The sequence below is a fragment of the Galeopterus variegatus genome, unplaced genomic scaffold (assembly GCF_000696425.1).
Source record: "Galeopterus variegatus unplaced genomic scaffold, G_variegatus-3.0.2 Scaffold27, whole genome shotgun sequence".
In the NCBI taxonomy this organism is placed as follows: domain Eukaryota; kingdom Metazoa; phylum Chordata; class Mammalia; order Dermoptera; family Cynocephalidae; genus Galeopterus; species Galeopterus variegatus.
The window spans coordinates 1,041,921-1,062,926 of record NW_007726138.1 but is presented as its reverse complement, the minus strand read 5'-3'; the positions used below and the strand labels follow the sequence as shown (position 1 = coordinate 1,062,926).

Below are 21,006 nucleotides of genomic sequence, written 5' to 3'. Positions count from 1 at the left end.
TTATTAAATGACTGGAATATGCCAGGGAAAATCATCTCCGCATACAGTCTGAGATCATTGGGCAAATAGGGTAATCATAAAGGTACTGCAAAAGGTAGTGAGGACTAAGGTACCTATGTGAAATAACTTACTATATTAAATAATAATAACTATATGGAGAGTCTGAGAAGTTGGTATTTTGACCAAGGTCACACAGCTAATAAGTGGCAAGATCAGGGTTCAGACCCATGTCTCATGATGCCAAGCTTAATGCTGTTTTCCTACACGTCAGCCTTTATACTTCAGTGTCTTAAAGATGGAACCCTAGATAACATCAAAATATCAGGGCAGGGCTAAGAAAGAAGGTCTAGAAAGGATGGACTTCTGAAAGGCTATTTGAATGTGGCCACAGTGAGGGGGACTGGAGACCTTAGTAGAACAGTTTCGGGACACAGTGAAGGCTGGATTGTATGGCTGGGCATGAAGGGAAGGTGAAAAAATGAAATCCATGAGTGGTACTGCTGGGTTCAAGAAGGTGAGGAGGGGAAGGCGGGAGCAGCCAGCACTGGGGGAGGTGTTCGTGGCAGCCTTGGGGTTGAGGGCGTTCATGAGTGGTAAGAGCTGTATGTAGAACTTAGAGCTCTAAGAGAAGCATCAGTAATGTGCTCTGGTGAATGACCTGGGCTATGAGAAGTTAAGGCAACTATGTGAGTATAGAAAGACAATTCTGGCTGTAAGCTTGTTTTGAAGTCTTTTAAATTGTAATCAATCTACTGTCTGTTCAGTTGCTGATCTCTCATAAGAAGAGGTCTCAGAAAGTTAAATGAAGTAATCTGTTGAGGTATATAGATGCTTGATTATTTTTGGAGCAAACGTCTTCTTGCAACATCAATATGAGGCCATATGGTATTTATGGTTACAGTTAGAAAATGACATCATAGGGCCGGCCCGGTGGTGCACTGCTATAGTGCGCCACTTGGGAAGCGTGGCGGCGCTCCCGCCGAGGGTTCGGATCCCACATGCAGACCGGTTCCCGCTCACTGGCTGAGCGAGGCGCGGGAGCGACACCGAGGGTTGCGATCCCGTTGCTGGTCCCGGTCCGGTACGGGGGCGACACTGAGGGTTGCGATCCGTTGCCGGACACGGAAAAAGACAAAAAGGAAAAAAAAAAAAAAAAAAAGAAAATGACATCATAAATTAGTGCTTGTCTAAAATGGTCCAAATTGGTTTAAATATTTTCATTCATCTCATGTAGTTTTGGTTGTGTTTTCTGTCCTGTGTTTTGATTTCTACCATTAATTTTGTTTTCAGATCATTAAAGGGCTTGAGACTTCTCTAAAAGCCCATTAGTTACTGGCATGTTTCAACTTTTGACAGATTCATATGTTCCTTCAGGCTTTTAAAATACATTCCCAACAATAGCAATAACTTATTGGGGGACTGGTGTTGTATCTAAACCTCACTATGTGAAACAAAATTATAAAATTTACTTCCAAAATTTTGGCCTTTTAAAAATCATTTTCTTTTGATGTGAATTGTGAGTTGATTTCAGTGTGTTTCCTAGGAGATGTCATTCTGTTTTTGCATGTTGACATGGCAATTTCTTTATTTCTCCATCCTTGCCTCCTTTATGACTCACGTGTCAGATTCCAGGAGAGAATCATTGAGCTTCATTTTCTCTATAATTCCTGGAGTTTCCCAGGATGACTAATCTATGCACGCTTTCTCTCTGTAGTTATTATGTATTAGTCCTACCTCACTCTGTGAACTGTTTTAGAAACCAATTAATCTAAACCATTAATCTACAATTAATGGTCACACACACATCCCCTCCCCCTCTTTACAAATGGTATGAGAGAGCGCTAAGGCATATGGGAATTGTCGTGGTGGCTGTGTATTTAGTCCTATGGGAGGGTCCAGTCATTATTAAATAAAATGTCACCAGTGATTACTACACAAAAAGACTCCTTTTATGCAACATACTGTGCTAGGCCCTGGGGGCATGATTGTGAACATATAAATGCGATCCCTTCTCTTGAGAAGCTTACTGTCTAGGGAAAAGAAATCTGCTTCAAACAATACAGCAAAAAGGTAAACCAAGCTTAATAATGAGTTAGAAATATTTTCTTTATTTATTATTGAACACATATTTTTTAACTACTGTGGGCCGGGCATCTGGACGAGGAGTTAATACAGCAGTGAACAAGGGGGACACGCAGTCTCTTATGGAGCTCCTCAGACAATACCTTTGCTTACATATAATATTGGGTGATACTTTTGATATGTGGTATACTATTTTAATAATTCCATGTCATTGAAATACCTATTTGTAATACTTACTTGACCAAGAAGTTGGGAAAATATATAGACTTAACAATTTTCTTAAAAACTATATAAAATTAAAATGATAGCAAGTTCTAGCTATCAAAGTGCACTGCTATTCACATTCATTTTTCCTAGTCGGTAACACTTAATAATAAGCAGTATAACTGGCCGTAACTGACATGATGGTCTTCATTTATTCTATATCATTTCTTACAGTTATTGCCAGTTTTCGAGGAACCATCCCATATGGCCTGTCATTGGAAATTGGGGACACAGTTCAGATCCTGGAAAAGTGTGATGGTGAGTGGCCTAGTGGTGATCACTTGACAACTTCCTCAACATAGTACTGTTTATAAAGTTTACTAATACTGTCCATACATCTACTAATCTGTGGGACTCTTCCATTGGTCATAGCAAACCATTTTTGACAAAACTCATTTCTTGTATATTCAATGTTTGGCTAATGGGAAAACATCATTTGGTATTTTTTAAGCTCATTGTATTTTTTCCTAATATTATTTTCTTATAGTCACTAGATGCCAACATAGAAAGCAATTGAAGCTACTGTATATTTGTGGGAGTTCATGACTCAGTGACAAACTAGCAGGCTTTTTTCAGAATCTCAAGAGTCCAGTAGATCCCCTCAGGACAGGAAGAAACAGAGGTCCACAGCAGAAATGGCTTACCCGAGGCTGAGTAACCAGATGTCTCAGGGAGGGCTCCTGCCCAGGCTAGTTCTGTTCTAGTCCTGCAGCTTTTAAAATTACTCAATGCATTTGAAATGTTAGTGGAATACATTATATGACCTTGTATAATTAGTATTAATTTATATAGCAGGTAACTCATTAAAGGTACCTACTATGTTCTCAGATGTTTCCATTTCTGTTCCATGAGATACCCTTAAACTATAGTTTTTAAAAAGATCCCAGATGAAATGAGTACTCCTTTTTTATTGTTAATAAAATGACTACATTTCAAATTTTAATCATTTTAACCACAATATACAAAATATTAGTCAGTATATACAAAAATATCCATTTTCCTCCTAAAGGGAATTTACATGATAATATTCTATCATGTTAAGGCTCTTTATAGATTAAATTGTGTTCTCCCGAACAGAACTACTACCTTTAGTTAGAGCCTGGCATTAATTGATGCTGATACGTGGATGTTTATTCTGTTTACTGTAATTGACATATTTAAAAATATAATAAGGTTTCCTATGTCATTACCAGATGTGTTTTGTCTTTCTGCTTTGTATACAGATAAATATAAAATTTATCTTGAATTGGTGCATGAAATTGGGCCCTATATCTAATGGGAGCCATTTTTAATCTAAAAGTTTTCTGCATGGTGTGATTGGACAGAGACAACTCTCTGACATTTCTGCAATTCTCAAGAAGTTTTGTTTTCTGTTAGAATAATTATTTATGAACAGATGTATTTCTTGGGTCTGTGTTTATGGGATCTAATAAACTCTGAGATAGAGATTCTGATTTTCAATTCATTCTGCTTTTTTTCAGACTGATTTTAAAACTTTAAGTATGATATTTTACAATATATCCTTTTAAGAAAAGGTATTATGAGGATCAAAACTGTTTAAATACAAAGCACAAACATTTGCTTTTAAAAATTCAATTAGGTTGGTTAATGGGTACAAAACAGCTAGATAGGAAAAACAAATTCTGTTGGTGTGCAGTCGAGCTAGGCATCTGTAATTAACAATAATTTACTGTATATTATCAAATGGCTAAAAGAGAGGAGATTGAATGTCTTCCTCATAATGGAAAGATGAAGTTTTGTAATGATGAATATGCTAATTACCCCAATTTGATTATCACACATTGTATACATGTATTGAAATTGAAATTCAACTCTGTACCCCACAAATATGTATAATCAATGTGTTTCAATAAAAAAATTCAATTAAGGCTTTTATTACATAGTAAAATAATTCTTTTCTTGGCGGTTGTCCAGTACGGGGATCCTATTCCATGATATTGGTGTTGTAAGGCTGCATTCTAGCCAACTGAGCTAAGCAGCTGGCCCCATCGTAAAATCATTTCTTACTGATAAGCAAAATGGTTTTTACACTTGAAAAAAAAAAAATAGTCTGAAAACAATACTTTTAAATGGGGCTATATATTAATCATATATATTCATATACACACACACACACACACACACACACACACAGTGCATTTGTTTTAAACTATAAGAAGACATTGTTTCCCCTTAAGGATAGTGCTATAAAATTGATTCAGAGTTGCTTGGGGATTAAATAATAGGCATTCTGCAGAATAAAAATAGTGGTAAACTCAGTTGATTGGACATTGTGCTGATGAAAGTACGCTGGTTAATTCTGGTAATGAATGAGACCTGGCTTTATTCTTCTTTCAATATGAGAGTGATCCTAACCCAAGATAGTGGGTTTAAGGATGTGGAAATAATGGCAAGGCACTGTTATTTGGTGGTAGAGTCTGGGCTTTGTAGTCAAGCAGTCAGACTTTGGAAATATATTAAATCTTTTTCAGATTGTTCAATCTTACTGAGACATAGTGTGGCCTTTAATAAAATGGGGAGAAACAGTGCTCAGAGAGGTCAATTAACATGCCCAAGATTAAATAGCTAATAAGTAGCAAAGCCAGAATTTCAGCCCAATGCTGTGATTCCAAAGACTTTACTTCCATTATGCATGTTTCTATTTTTCGTAGAGATTTCTGATACAATTTTTAAAATGGTTTTATTAAGGAATACTTAAACTGCTGGTCACTTGAGCTATTGTCTGGCCTAATCCCAACACCCACCATGTCTATACATAGAATATTTAAATGTAGGGTAACATTCTTTAACAAAAAACTGATTTTGTTATAATTTGTTATCTTTAAAATATTACAATGCTTTATCAAAATATTACTGTGATTATTTCTCCACAGGCTGGTACAGAGGATTTGCCTTAAAAAACCCAAATATCAAGGTAAAAATTATTTTTTCTAACCATAGTTATAGGATTTCTAAAAAGATAGTTATTTAAGTTATTTCATTTCACAATTGAAATTACAATTGGGACTCAGTTGAAATGCCAAACGGTAATACAGATTTTTATAATTTTGGAAATTCCTTTGATCTTGGATTATCATTAAGATATGCTACTCAAATGATAATCCTATGTGCTCTTGAAAATCATACTGAGAAGACTTTAATAAGCTCATTATATATAAATAAAAACTTTTTGAAGTTTTAGTTGCTCAGAGAGCTAACTTAAAATCCAGGCAGGGGAAGTATACATTCTAAAAGAAATACTGAGTAGAGGTATTTATTTATTTTTAAATTTTATTTATTTTCTTGAGTAAAGGTATTTAACCTTTAAGTTTCCTGTGATAGCATTTGTAAAATCTTGGTGTGAAGAAACGAGTTTATTTTAGTGACATGTTAAAAGTCCCTTTGGGTTTGGGGAGCTGAAGCCAGGAAAATCATGATATAGAAAAGCTATCTTTCTCCCTATTTCAGGCAAAAACTAAGATTCATTGTTTTTTATTTATTTACATAAGTCCTCAGGAATTATAGTAGGAAGTAGTGTAATTTTTGATTTATCTTTCATTTGTACGGTTTGTCATTTTGACATTAATCCTTACTAATATATACGTTTTTCTGTCTTTCTCAAATCTCCCCAGCTTTTACCCATACCTCTCCTATTCTCTAATATTTTCTTACATGTCATATTTATTTTTTAATTCTAGCTTTATTAGGATTGTAGATAAGAAATTGTATCATTTATAACTCTCAAAATACAATGTAAAAAATCGAAACTCTTTTGCCTGTCTTTTTTGCTTAAATTTACTTTTTTCTGGATCATTCTGTGTTTAATTACTTCACCTCATTTATTTTAGGTCATTCTAGAGGAAAGCCTAAGAGACAAAGAGTATACAAATTTAATTTTTTTAATATGTTAGCCCTCATTTAAAGTTGTTTTTGGACATCTGTAAGGCACATGCAAATACAGCTTCAGGATTTAATTATTCATTTAGAGCATGTTTGAGAAAAAAACTATTATGACATCTTTGTTACTTCTGTCACTTCTAACAAACCTCAAGTTCTGATATTTCCCTATTAATTACAATTACTATTTGTTAATCCTATTATATACATTGAGGTAAATTAAAATTTTGAAGGAAAAAAGTGGCTTTTTAAAATCTATATACCCATTTAGTACTGTTGAATATATAGACTTGGCTTATTAAATTTTATTTTATACTTAGATCCGCAATGGTATAATGTATTCAAATGACATTTGGTTTTTTTAAATATTTAATTGAGTTTGTCATTTGATTGTACATCAGAAATTCTTCAGAGGATATTGCCATGTAATAGACAATAAAATTGATACTCATTTTGTTGTTGTTTCTTTCAGATTCCCATTTGGAACAAAGGAACAATTTTCTTGCCCTATCATTTCCCTACAACAAAATGCTTAAGCTAGCATGGCTCCTTTGGTTTATTTTTTATTCTGTCAGAAGGGCAGCATGGTGATTAATTGCTGCTATGTTGTCATCAAAGATCTTCCATAATACATAACAAACTAATTGTCTCCAAATTCACAGTAGTATATTTTAGTATACATTTTTAAATAGAAAAATGAGTGTTTGGAAAAGAAAAAGAACAGCCACCAAAACAAACAAACTTTCAAAAATATGTAATATTTTTTAAAAATCTTATTCAGTATAACATGGTTTTTATGTAGAATTCTGCAAGTTTTTTATTTTCTGTTTTATAAGGAATATATTTTCTGAATGAGATTTAATTTTTTTATTTAGAGATCTAAACTTGTAAACTAGTTAATAATAGAAAATGAAAGGAATGGATCTAAGCCACAACAGATTTTAGTGTATAGAATGTGGTAGAGACGTTGTGTTTTCCTGTTCCTTATATTGTCATGGTTATGCAAATGCCTTTTATGCATATGACTTATGAAACCAACCCTGCTTTAACAGGCAGCTAGCACCATAACCTTTGTGTTCTCTCTTCCAGGGTATATTTCCTTCCAGCTATGTTCACTTGAAAAATGCCTGTGTAAAGAACAAAGGGTAAGAAATGAGTTTTATTAATAGTTGGAGGATTTTCACAGAACCATTGCTTATTTTGGAATTTGAAAGGCTTAGTAATTGTCTTGAAAAATGAACTGTAGAAGATCATCTCATTGTCTGTGTTGTTTGATAAAGATATACTGCACTAAAGCAGTAGTAGAGAAAATTAAAGAACCACGTCTACATGTGCTGGACAATAGCAGGATCTAGGAGGGCTGTTGTCCACAAATCATGGAGTCAGCCTAATCTTGAGCAGGAATTGGTTCTTTTTGGTTTCCTGCTACATAGGGAAGCATGGTAATCAGACCCATTAAATAATGAGTCATGTTGTCTCAAAACCCAGGAACTTCCTAGATTCACCGCTGATTATACTCGTAAGAAGCCAAGTCTGTCTTTGTCTAAGTGAGCATAATGTTATATTCTATGTGACCACTTCACAAAGCCATTATTCTACTTTAGAGCATTTCATTTATATGATACTTCGATTAAACTCATTGATCACATAGGATTTCTTATATTATTAAAAATTTTTCCCAGTCTATTTCCAGGAGAATTTGAAGTAGCTGTCAGGATAACATAATTCAAATAAGATTATTGCAGACTAAAATAGTAAAACTTGCCTATCTATATAGTTAACATGAGTAGATCATTCATTATAAGGGGGCCATAAATTTGGACACAAACATTTGGTGCCAATATCGCAAGGACTATTCATTGGATCATTGCATAATTTTCATTTTATAACAAAAGAATACAGATTCAGCCATAAAAATTGTATTTTTCTTCAAATAGCAGTCAATAGCAATTTATTATTTGAGTTCTTATAGCATAATAAATGGTGTCTTCAAACTTAGTTTTACCAAAAAAAATTTTGAGGATGATACTCAAATAGGTGATTCTTACATCTGCCTTGTATAAAGTTATGGTATTAAATTTTAGTTCAATGAAAGAACTTCTGTGAGAGGCTAAGAGCCTATGGTATAAATACTTTGAGTGTTCCCTATATGGATAAAACTTAAAGAATCTAGGAGACCATTATATGTCTTATATATGTCAGCTACTTTAAGCAATATTTGTAGTAGTAGTTAGTAGTAATTATTTGAAATAGTAGATTAGAAGCATAATTACCATTACCACTACTAATCTTTTAATAAATGTGTCCTTCAGAAATATTTTGCAGCTGTCATTCCTGAGAAGTTTCAAGCAGAGTTTTCAGTCCTTTCTGAGTTTACCTACCGGCTAGGTTTGACACCATCCAGCCCCCCTCAAGTAAACCAGAGACCACTTCAGAAAACACTATAGCCACATGCTTACCTTTTGTTCTGATCTTTCTGTCTTAGTGATCTGGGCTTGGCAACATGAAAACTCCACGGTCTACCCCTGTCCTTTAAAGTGTCCACCTAGGCAAGATCCATGCAGTCAATCTTCTTTGCTGCCTTTGCCCCAAGTTCAACCCTGACCCCCCCTCAACTGCACAGACCAAAGGACCCCAGCCCCCATTCTACCCTCTGACCATGGAAAAGAAAAGAGAGAAGGCTATGAAGGCTGTGCTAGCAAAGGTGGTGTCAAGGGTCACTTGACTTAGAGTGAGTTGGGGTGAGACATAAGTACCTTCTTTTTTTTTTGATCCTAGTTAGTAACTGGTTCATGAGCCCCAAGGAAGTTTAAATGTGGGTTAAGGTGTCTCAGACTTTGTGCAAGTTTAAGACTTGCTTATGGTTTCTCCCCCAACGACACCGGGAGTGATGGACATTGCATAGCTGAAGAGCTCTGGGGTAGAACCAGACTTGATTTTCTAAAAAAGAGTTATTGGAATTGATTCAGACTCTAGGTTCTGAGACTGTTACTGGAAGAAAAACTTTGGCCTTAAAAACATTGAAGGGCACGTATTGCCAGGTGATTACTTTCCCAGAGAGGATCTTTGAGATTTTGACATAACCTGTCTTATTTTAAGTGGATTTGCAGCCTGATGGCCCACTGGGATGAAATGACTGAAAAATACTTCCCAGAATAACTGAACAAAATATTTTCAGGGGCAGCTACTTGTGATAGACTATTTGAACACTGATTTTGGTTTTGGTGTAATTGATAAGAAACAGCTGCCTTGCCTAAAATGGCAATTTTGTGCTTAATTTACATTTTGGTTGGACAATGCTCAAATCAACTTCCCACAGACCGAATTGCCTTTAATTTCTTTCCTGGGTTTTCAGAGCAATGTAGAATTGGTTGGGGAGGTCCTTAAATTAAATTATAGTTGTGAACAGTGAGGCCACTTCTATATTATTTAATTCCTGCTGAGGTCATGTCACTTTTTAAATGTTAAGTAGGATGTCAAGTTTTCCTGGAAATTCATTGTTTCCTTCTGGACGTTGTAGAAGATCATTTTATAATCTCCATCTCCAAATATTCATCATTTAAATTGCAATAGCTGCTTCAAAAGCAAAATAAATGTGCTACCATTTGAAAATGTCATGTGTAGACTTAATAAAAGTTCTGTATCTGTCACGGTTCATATATTACTATTTACTTTTATTTGTCATTTTAAATCCCAGTTTTACATTTTTAGCTGTGTTTAAGCTCTAGAAAGAAGGAAAATATTCACAGGGCAGGTATTTTAGCAGCAGTGTGAAATGAGGAGATGAAGTTCCATTAGCGAAAAAATCAAGGCAAGATTTTAGTTTCTATACTTGCTATTAAGAAGACTTTACAAAAAGCAATTATACACATTTTGGACATAACATCAAAAAGGAATTGTGGAGCAGTTATAAGCCTCATGCTAAGAAGTAATTTTACCTTGATCATCTAGACAACCTGGTTCAGTGTTTAATGTGCTGTTACCTTCTGCATGTTAGATGTTGTCCTTGAGAAAAATATACTGAAATAAAGAAAATAATCCCCATCAGAATAGCTGGCAGCATTCTTTTGAGAAGCAGTGTTAATAATAGCCATGAAACTACTTTTTATTTGCACAAATTTGAAAAAAAAAATGGAGATAAAGAAAAGGAGATTACTATATGCCAAAGGTAGGATACAGAAGACAAATTAAATTTTCTTTTCTTTTTTTTTTTTTTTCTATCTCCTAAGTACCTTTTCAACTTCAGGACCACCATATATACATGTTATGAGTATTTTCCAAGTATAGTTTCTGACTTTTATAGAAGAAATGAGAAGACTATATTACCCTAATCATAGGAGCATTTGGGGATGGATATTCAAATACCTGTGATGTCTTAAGCTCTTAAGTTCTATGCTGCATGATAACATTACTAATAGTTAGTGCTAATTATTTTTCATGGCCCTGTTCACAAATAATAAAAACAGTGTTAATGAGATCAAGGGAGTATTCAATCAGTATCTCAGTGTCCAGTTATTTATAGCACTGAGTTAGTTTTGATGTTTGCAGCCATCCATCGTATCCTGATGGTTGAACAGTGTTTCTTATACTCCCTTTGAGTCTTGACGGTCATAGCACTTGGAAGGCAAAAGTCACCTCAGAGTTTATGTAGCCCAGTGACTTCATGTGATAGATGAAGGCTTTTTGGGCTCTGAAAGAGTTGCCGCCTAGTGGTCAAAGTGTCACTGGATTGGAACTCTTCTGATGTTCCTTCTCCATTACACTGCTCAAACTGGATCTGGATGAAGTGGCTGGTCATTTTGGTATTACACTGCCATAAACCACACAGCATTCCTCACACAACCCCATGATTAAATCCTGGTTACTGTCTGCAGAACCAGAAATAACTAGGCAGACTTCTCTCCCACTTTATCTTTTAGAGCATTTAAAAAAAATTATCATCTATGGTATTTGCACTTGTACTTTGTTTTTCTGTTTTAATTTCACAGACAATTTGAAATGGTTATTCCCTCTGAAGACTCCGTTATCACAGAAATGACATCGACATTAAGAGACTGGGGAACCATGTGGAAACAACTCTATGTGGTAAGTAACTATTTAATGGCATGATTTTTCAGGTAGAGAATGTTTTAAGAAATAGTAGAACATGAATAAGCCTTGACTCATTTTTGAGCACTTCTTCTAAGTCACTGGGACTCCTCAGGGAATTAGGGATACAGATCTTAAGACACAGTCTTGGTGTAATCTCTATGTCCACTGAACATGGGTTTTGTACATTATTTCCCAACACCATCAAAATATGAGATGATTTTTCTGTAATCTAAACAAGTTGGATGGTTTACATGGACCTAGTGTTGGACTTCCTGAATACTTTTAATTTTCAGGGGGAAATAAACTTATTTTCAATACAATTTTAGTGGTAGTAGTATTTTATCATATTATAATTCTGTAAGTAATTCAAGAATACTGTAAACAACAGACTCCTTAGCCAGAATCAATGAGAATATTCTAAATATACTAGAGAAAAGAATGCGTCTTGAAAACAATTCAATATTCTGTATACACTCTTATTTCTGTACTTATTATAAGTAATTATGTTTTTGAACACATTACATGGCAAACCCCATGGGACCTACTCTATATGCAGTGTCTTATTTAATCCTTATGACCACTCAAAGAAATAATAACTACAATTATCTCCAGCTTACCAATGAGAAAAATGAGGCACAGACAGTGAACTACTTGCTCTAAACCAAGCAGTACAAAGTGGCTGAGCTGGGAATCTGATGTGAATCTGGCACTCTGCCTCTGATCCACTGTGTATGTGAAAGTCTGGGAAGTATGTGGAACATAAATGCTATTTTTTCTTTTACTTTCAAAGAAATTTATAGGACAGCTTAATCAGTTGAAGGGATATATTCAAAATATAAAAGTGAACTTATCCTGACAAAATGATTTGAAACAGCCTGTCAAAGAGAAAATCCAAATTAGTGAGGGACATTGGCACAGGATGACAGTTTCCATTGTCTGTTAAGTCTAAAATGTATATTTCATTGAGGATATTCCATCGAGGTGAGAAAATCTTAAAAAGTCTCTAAGGAGAACCCTTTGATGTTGGAGTTCTCTGAGCATCCCCTCCTGGAGCTGTTGGCTTTGAGACTCATGATCAGAATCCACAGGGCAATCTTAGATGAATTGCTGGAGTGTAGACTTTGTAAATACAAAGTCAAGGTAACTGACCCCAAGGACTCTGTGCTGGGACAATGCAAAGGAAATGTACATCTCCCTTTTAGATTTTTAAAAAAATTTGTATTGGTAAGACTATACAATCTACGTATTATTTCATTAAAAGTAATTGTTCATGGCACTAACTTGGAAAAAGGAACTATTTGAAATATTTGAACCACTGCATCCTAAATACCCAACATAAGAGAGTTCTAAAACTGACAGTATTAAATGTTATCCATTAGTTGGGCTAGAGCACCAGCCCTTTTCCTTTTATGTAGCTACTAGTGGGGAACAAAGTTGAATTTCCTCTTGATTCTGCTTTATCTAGTTATTTTTACCTGCTTTTGAGGTTGAGAGCATCTATTTTGGGGACATAATTGGTTGGTTTGAAAATCTATGTGTTGTAAACTTTAGAAGGAACTTCCTCTCTTCCTACTACCCTGAGTAATGGGAAAGAGAGAGAATTATCTAAAAGTTTCCCTGGGTACTGGAATGGTAGTCAGTTACATTAGGAGCAAATATAAAGGTTAACCTACAGATACCAGATTTTTGACATTGGGAATGAAGCTATCTTGGCCATGTGGGACATTTTGGTTTATCTTTTTCTGATGTAAATGTTTTGTGCCAGATGTTTTGGTTGAAGCTCATCATGCTTGAGTGTATTTAGGATATTATCCATGTTCTTTTCCAACAATTTTAAGGCATCCAGCTTCTCTACTGAAAGATGTTTGATGAAGGCAATAATATTTTGTAAATTGTAAGCAGTAAATGAGGTAATATTTATGTTGGACACTTAGAAAAGCACATGGTAAAATGCTTGAGAAATGCTAGTTGTTCCTTTAAATAACATTGGTAAGGCCCTAAATAATGCTCTTTAAAAATATCACTTAATAATATAGCAGTAATATAGCAGTAATATAAACCACAAAATTTTAGGAGAAATACAGCCATCTTTTAGTGAGCACTTTTTTGCAGGCCCTGAGCTAGGTATTTTATATCTTTCTTTCCTGGGGCTATGCCAGGTAGCTTTTATTCTTGAATCAAACAATTTTTTTATTCTTATCAAACAATTTATCCAGGATCCCACACTAAGTGGTAAAGCCTGAATCTGAACCTAGGTATGCTGCTACCAAAACCTGTACTGTTTTCATTTTAAGGCAAATAATAATTTTGTCATTTTCTGAAACACTAAAATACTCATAATTAACTTTTTGCTACATTTCTGATGTATTTCAGGAGTCTCTATCTAGGTATTGTTTAGTCCAAATGTTTAATATTGTGGCCTACCTTTTTCATTTAACACTAATTAAAAGCATTTTTTATACTTCTGAATAGCCTTCATAACTATGCAATTTTTGAAATCCAATTTTTACAGAATCATAATTTTGTTACTACATGTCCAACCAGATGTGGACCTTTTCTTTACACTAGTAGAGCAAGTTTTCTGCAGTGTGTCAGTGTTCCTGCCACCCTTGGTTTTTCTTCCCTAAAGAGAAAGCTGACTAGCTAGTTTTCATTTTTATAAAGATTCTGCTTCCTTCTCATCTCAGCAGAAGTGACACCATAGAAAATCAAGTCCATCCTACCAAACAACTTCAGAATGCCTTTCCCAAGAGCTGGGAGATGACTTGCTCACTGGGATCGTTCAAGAGGGTGCTGGCTCTCTCATTTGCTGCATGAGATTTGTCTTATAAATAACTTCCTTATACAATTTTTTTGACTTGAGTGGACTTTTCCTTTCTACCACTGGCTTCCTTAAGTGTATCTTGATCTTCCCTGCTTATTCTCTTGTATGAGCCAAATAGAACCTACCTCTCCTGGGCCAGAAAAACTGACAACTATAAATTCTTTCCTTCATTCTCCAGCTGCTGGGGCTACACAACGCAGACACAACCACCGTGGTTGGGAGCTTATAGCCAAGTGGTGAACACAGACAAAGCAGTTAATCACAAAAGTGTTATGTTACAGTGCCCTTGGAATGACTTGTATGGGGGTGTATAACATGAATAGAGAGTGGGGAGTAATACAAGGACAGGCTCCATACAGTGCTTGGGATTGAGAGGAGAGCAAGATTATTTGTATCCCAGAGGATCAAGTATGGTACCCTAGAGAATGCTTTTTGTTCCTCTAACAAATTTGTCTTACCTGCTCATGAAAACTCTTCAAGACACCAAGTATTGATAAAGCAGAAAACACGTCAGTACTTTTATTTATTTATTTATTTATTTTCGTGTCCGGCAACGGATCGCAACCCTCAGTGTCGCGCCCGTACCGGACCGGGACCGGCAACGGGATCGCAACCCTCGGTGTTGCTCCCACACCTCGCTCAGCCAGTGAGCGGGAACCGGTCGGTATGTGGGATCCGAACCCTCGGCGGGAGCGCCACCACGCTCCCAAGCGGCACACTGTAGCAGTGCGCCACTGGGCCGGCCCCCACGTCAGTACTTTTTAAAATAAGAAATATGTTATGACCGAATGCCTTTACCCATCACAAAGAACTTGGTATTTCTGGCAGCTTAGAACTATAGAGGACTATACCTAATGGACATAAGAGATATATATTTTGGTTTTGGTAAAGAAATAGTATCTGTAGAGGATTTGTTCTGGACCAAGCCCAAGACAATAACAGTACTAGTAACAGCTAATATTTACATGATATTTATTCTGGGCCAGACATTGTTCTCAGAGTCTTAATATACTGACTCATTAATCCTTACAACAGCCTATGTGATAGGTACTGTAATGCCCATTTTACAGATGAGAAAACAAGTACAAAGAGGTTAATAAACTGCCAAAGGTTTTTTAGCTAGTAAGTGGCAAAATGGGAATTCAGATTGCAGTTGTTTGGCTCTAGTGCTCTTCACTACTGTGCTGTAGTGTGCTCTTCACAGATGTGTCCTTAATCCATGAAGCAGCCTTGCAGGAAGATAATACTGCCCATTGCTTAAAGTCCATAAAACTAGTAAGTGGCAAGACTGGGATTTGAAGCCCGGAGCTTAACCAGTATTCTTTCCACTAAGCCACATAGTTTAATGAATTTCACGGGAGATTATCTTGAATCTACATGATGGTTTAAAAAGAAAGAAAGCAAGCACAATTTTTTTAAACATCTAAATACTGACCTATTAATAGCAGTGAAACCTATCTATGCATGAGTTTGGGAGCCCTCTGTGTGCCCAACTTCTGATGGAAGATCCAATCAAGCATCAAGACCAACATGCAAGAGATCATCAGAAAACAATGTTTTCCATTTCATTGGTGTTAGTTGCATGTAGCCATGGCTCAGACAAAGGAGGAAGAAAAGTGAGCAAAAGTTGTCAGGAAAGATTTCCTGACAGAGGTGGAAGTCAGGCTGATCCTTGTAGCAGAGTGGAATTTGAGTACAGCTAAAGAAAGGAGCGCTGGAAGTGGAATGGGAAGCAGCGCATACAAAGCGCGGAGACTGGGCCAAGCTCCAGGTGCAGAGGTGCAGCGAAAAACAGGAGCACAGAGTGTCATGTGGGGAGGCTGAGAAGTGAAGGTGGATTCCTGGGCAGGAGAGCAGCTCTGTGAAACTCATGGAGGTGTGATAACAGCGTATGGAGCAGTGAGTGCGTTTGAGGACAAGGAGGGATGTCTAGTAACAGAGACTCTGTGTACAGAGTGGCGAGGGCACAGTGGTCACCAGGAGTTGCCCCTTTCCCTAATGTCTTTGGTTAAACCACAACTCAGCATGGTGACTGACCACCGAACCTCCACATTTGCCTATTTTTTAGAGAAATGAAGGCGATCTCTTCCACCGGCTGTGGCACATCATGAATGAGATCCTGGATCTGCGGCGGCAGGTGCTGGTGGGCCATCTCACCCATGACCGGATGAAGGACGTGAAGCGTCACATCACCGCGCGCCTCGACTGGGGCAATGAGTGAGTACTGACCATCGCAGGGCGTCTGTGTTGTGTGAGCACAGCAGAAGTGACACAGGTGTGAGCCAGCACGTGGAAGTATCACTGGAAGAAATCCTGTGAGGTTTTTTCAGTGTTCCCCTTTTGGAGGCTTAGCACCAACTGTCATTAGTGGAGCAGAGAAACACATCCTCTAGGGCTGGTGTGGGCACTGAGACTGTTCTCTAGTGCCCTGTGTGGTCTGACAGTGCACACGTGCTCACGAACATGGAATGTTCACAGGGATAATTAGATATGGCTTCTGCCTAAAATGGGTCCTACTTTCAAATGGGCTTTAGGTTTGGCAGGTGTGTTTGCTTTTAATATATACCTCTTCCATTTTATGGTAATAGGTCACCTGAGTAATCCCGTGGGAGACACTAAAGTCAATAGCTTCTGTTAAAAGTCTTGTGACAAGTGCACTGGTGGGGCCTTTTATTATTGCTGTGACTAGTCCTGTGGGTACATATCAGCCATTTTGAGGAGCTGCTTGGGAGAACTCAGTAAAAGCTGTTCTTGACCAAGATTTACTTTTAAATAAATTTACTGCCATGAGTAAATAAATAAAACTGTAAATAAATAAAACTTTGAGTGACTAATTTAACATAACAGCCAAGTACTTAAGCAGTAAATTTAATCACTGAAAACTCTGACCAAGCCTGATATTGTACTAAATATGAGTATTAATATAGGAGTGAGAAATTAGAACAAGCCAGCTTTGACTGTGATCCTAGGGTTGCATGAGGCTTACATTTAAGACATGACATGGTTCCTTAATATCCTATATGGCCCTATTCTCCCTTCTTTTCCTCTCCCCAAATCTCTATTTGCTACTTGGACCTTCAAAGGATCTTAGGGCAACAGAAAAAAAAAAAAAAAGAAAAGCAGGCAGGAAAGGAGAAAATGACAAGAAGTGAACCACAGGTAAATTTGCCTCTTACTGAATCTGGAAAAACTGATTTGAAACTAGAGTGCTGCTTCCCTTAACCATAAGAAGTCATGTTATTAAAAGCCAGGTTTGATGCCTGCTAAGATGTTACATACTATAGTTATGAACACATGGACCTACTAACAGATTTTAAACCTCCATCTCACCCAGAGCACTTCTGCTATTTTGTTGAATATGATGTGCTGTTCATCTTTTTACAGACAATAAACAAGCTAGCCCACTTTATTTATGTCTAGAATACTCATTTCTGTGAGAAATCAAACAGGTGCAGGTATGGCATGGCAACAAGAGCACTGGACTAGGAACTCGACTTTTTTAAGACCTGAAGAAGGGCTGGCTGGTTTGCTGGTTGGTTTGAGCATGGTGCTGATAACAAATACCAGGGTCCAAGGTTCAATCCCTGTACTGACCAGCTGCCAAAAAAAAAGCAAATTCCTGAACACTTCTTGACTTCAGTTCTTCATTTGTCGAAGGGGTACGCTGAACTAGAGAAGGTCCAAGGGCCTTCTCCCCTTCAGGACGACGTGACTTCAAACACATAGTGTCTCCTGACAGATCAGCTCTGCCAGCCATTTGCCCTGAGCTTCCGGGCCCGCTGTGTGCGATGGGGTAACGCTGTGCAGGGAGCCCCAGAGGGTGGCCGGGGCTGCCTGTCTTTCCCGACTTCTTTATTATTTTGGAAAACCTTTGAGTTTTCACTGAATTCTATTGGCTCTTAGTCATTAGGCTGGTCCTCATTTAAAGGACTAGTTTGCAAATAGGAAGAAAGTTGGATGAAGTTAGCTTATCAAAAATAACTTAGAAATGTACAGCAGGCGAGATAATGATACTTCAGTTTGGTGAAGGAAGATGATGGCAGGAGGAAAAGGGGAAGGAAGGAAAAACATTCATTATGACTAAATCATGACTCAGTTTTTAACTTACATAAGTTCTAGCTTGCAGTACTTTGGGCAGTTCTGTGGCTAATTTATAAGTTGATAAAACATTGATGCATGAATATGAACAGTATAAATTATTTAGACCGTCCTCAATTTCATGAATTTTTTGAGCTCTCATTCTGTTTTCTTTGAATTTCTTTGGCCACTTATTTAGAAATAACTTACAGCATACAGATACTTTTACCTTATTCCTTTAAGTATAAGTTTGTTTTTGTATTGAATAGTGATAAATGGAAAGCAAATTAAGACAATTCTCTTGCCTAATAAACTAGATCGAATTGTCCTGCAGAATTATCTGTCAGCACATAAATCTCCGGGTGAACATAAGAATGTGTTCAATCTCACATTGTGTATCCAAGTGTTGAAGAGTGTTGAAGAGAAGCCCTCTGGATGTGGGAAGCTTGGGAGGAAGAGGAGATAATCCATCTTGTTCCCTAGTGGGGCCAGGAAAAAATTGGTTCTGACCTGGAAGCCTCAGACAGTTAAAATAATGGTACATATTTCACATATTTCTGCTGCCCTTAGGGTCCTGTGATGTCCGTTGACTTTCCAGCTTACGTTATATGGGAAGGAGTCAGTTTGTCCTTTCTTCCTGATGTCAGAGTAGTTTAGTGACTGACTTGGTAGGGGGACCTGCCCCACTACGGGCTTCCTGCATCTTATGTGATTTCCCTCCACCCTTTCTCTCCCCTCCTTGCCTCCTTTCTCCTTATTCTTTGTAAAGTGCTTCCCTGATTCTATTCTGTGAACTAAGTAATCTCGAACAGTGGGAGGCTTATCCTAAGGATATACCTAGGAATTAACAAAACAAAATAGTCTTTATCTTCCTATCTACCTGTAACTTTGCACCCATTGAGCAACCTCCTTCCCCTTTCCCTTCCCAGCCTCTGGTAACCATTATTCTACTCTCTACTTCCATGAGACCCACTTTTTCTTTTAAGATTCCAGGTATGAGTGAGATCTTGTGGTTTTACTCTTTCTGTGCCTGGCTTACTTCACTTAACGTGATGGTCTCCAGTTCTATCCATGTTGCTGCAAATTTAGGATTTTGTTCTTTTTCATAGCTGAATAGTATTACATTGTGTAATGGATACAATTGAAAGTAAGATAAGAAGGACATAAGACTCTCTTCATGCAGCCAGGAGCCCAGGAAGCCAGCAGAAGTTGAACTATCAAACCATGTGGGAGAAAGGGACATGCAGAGGACAGGTTTCTGGGGCTGCAGAACTTCTGCAGCTGGAGTTGATCTTAATCAGTAGTTCTGCAGCTGCCTTTCATATGTCTTTGCTTCCTCATGCCATGTGGCTGATATCTGAAGTTCCAAGTTCAGATTCTCAAGGGAGTAATCTTATTGCTAGCCGGTATCTTTTATTTCTATTTGGACTGAGCATTTTATACCAGGCTCTCATAAGCTGTGGGCCAGAACATGGATTATTTGTCCTTAGGTCACATGCCTACCCACAGGGCAGTCAGGTGTGGCTTGGGGAGGGGAGATGGTCAGATGACTACCTTGTCTGCCTCCACACCCCCCCCAACACAGAATGTGGGTAGACAGCTTCCCATAGGAGGGGCTATGGGTAAGGCAGGTGCCACGATTCATATGTGTTTATATGTTCTCTTTTCTTTACTAAATAGTCTTTCATCAGCAATATTGACCCCGTGTCAAATGTCATTTTACACTGTAGTGCACTGTAGTGGTAGGGGACAGAGAATGGGGCACAGACCCTATCAGAATCCCTGGTGAGATGTAATAAGGAGGGTACAGGGGCATTTTGGAAACAAATCACAGTTCTTGTGATTTGAAAGGTCAACTGCAATTAAAGAATGGGCATGTGGTTTTTTGAAGTTTCTCAAAAAGAGACATAATTTAGGGAAATTGAGAAACTTTTAGGATCTAGACATCTCTCCTGTCAAGGAGGTGGCAGTTTTCTAATCTTCTTAAGAACAAATATCCATCAGGGTGTCCGGGGCAGTGCCTAGCTTGAAGTAGGTGCTGAATTAATAAATTTTACTTATGAAAGCTTAATGAGATTTTGGGAAAGGCATAAAATTTCAGGATTTGTTTTAATGCAAAAGTAAGAAATCTGTGGTTTTATAATCAGAAGTGCAGTGCCAGAAGGCTTCCCCATGTTAGAGTAATGGATTGAAGGGAATGCAGAATAAATTTTCCTCGGAGAACTAAGCATGAGACCTGGAGAGTGGAAATGTAGTCTGGTAGAGAGAGTGTATCTTGTCCTTGATGTACAGGACATTACAAAGGCATCATGAAGCCTTTGGGATGGTCGTGGATGGTTAAGGAGACAAACAAAACCATGTGGCACTGGTATCAGTGTTGTACAGTGAGTACCCCGGGGAGGAGTCTGTTGTCAAGGTCACTGGAGGGAAATTGGCCAGATGAGGGTAATACTCACTTTCCTCTGTCCATGGTAAGACATCACGAATCGATTGCTACACTTGGTCCTTCTGAGGCCAGATGTAACCTTAGAATACTTCTCAACACAGCAAGCCACATGTCAGCCACCATGAAACCTGACATGGTGGATTAAACCATTTTGCCACCCCAGGCTTAAAACTATGATGCCTTAGTTTCTGCTCCCCAACTTACTCAGTTTCTCCTAAGAACTGACCCCAGAACTTGCTATGAATGAGAGCCATGCACCCGTTGTCAGAGATTCACATCAAAAACATGTTAACTCTGGGCACAGCTAGGTATTTTGGTGCTAGGT

At 37.5% G+C, this 21,006-nt stretch overlaps 1 protein-coding gene across 3 annotated transcripts in view; it reads left to right on the top strand.

Annotated features, from left to right (window-relative positions):
• The window catches only part of DOCK4 (dedicator of cytokinesis 4), a 444,210-nt gene that overhangs the window by 192,437 nt on the left and 230,767 nt on the right, over positions 1 to 21,006 (top strand). For all 3 annotated transcript variants that reach the window (XM_008569607.1, XM_008569604.1, XM_008569598.1), the window contains exons 2-6: positions 2,521 to 2,604; positions 5,241 to 5,281; positions 7,333 to 7,388; positions 11,232 to 11,328; positions 16,227 to 16,375. In XM_008569607.1, the coding sequence (XP_008567829.1) occupies positions 2,521 to 2,604; positions 5,241 to 5,281; positions 7,333 to 7,388; positions 11,232 to 11,328; positions 16,227 to 16,375 (427 nt within the window). The remainder of the gene's footprint in view (positions 1 to 2,520; positions 2,605 to 5,240; positions 5,282 to 7,332; positions 7,389 to 11,231; positions 11,329 to 16,226; positions 16,376 to 21,006) is intronic.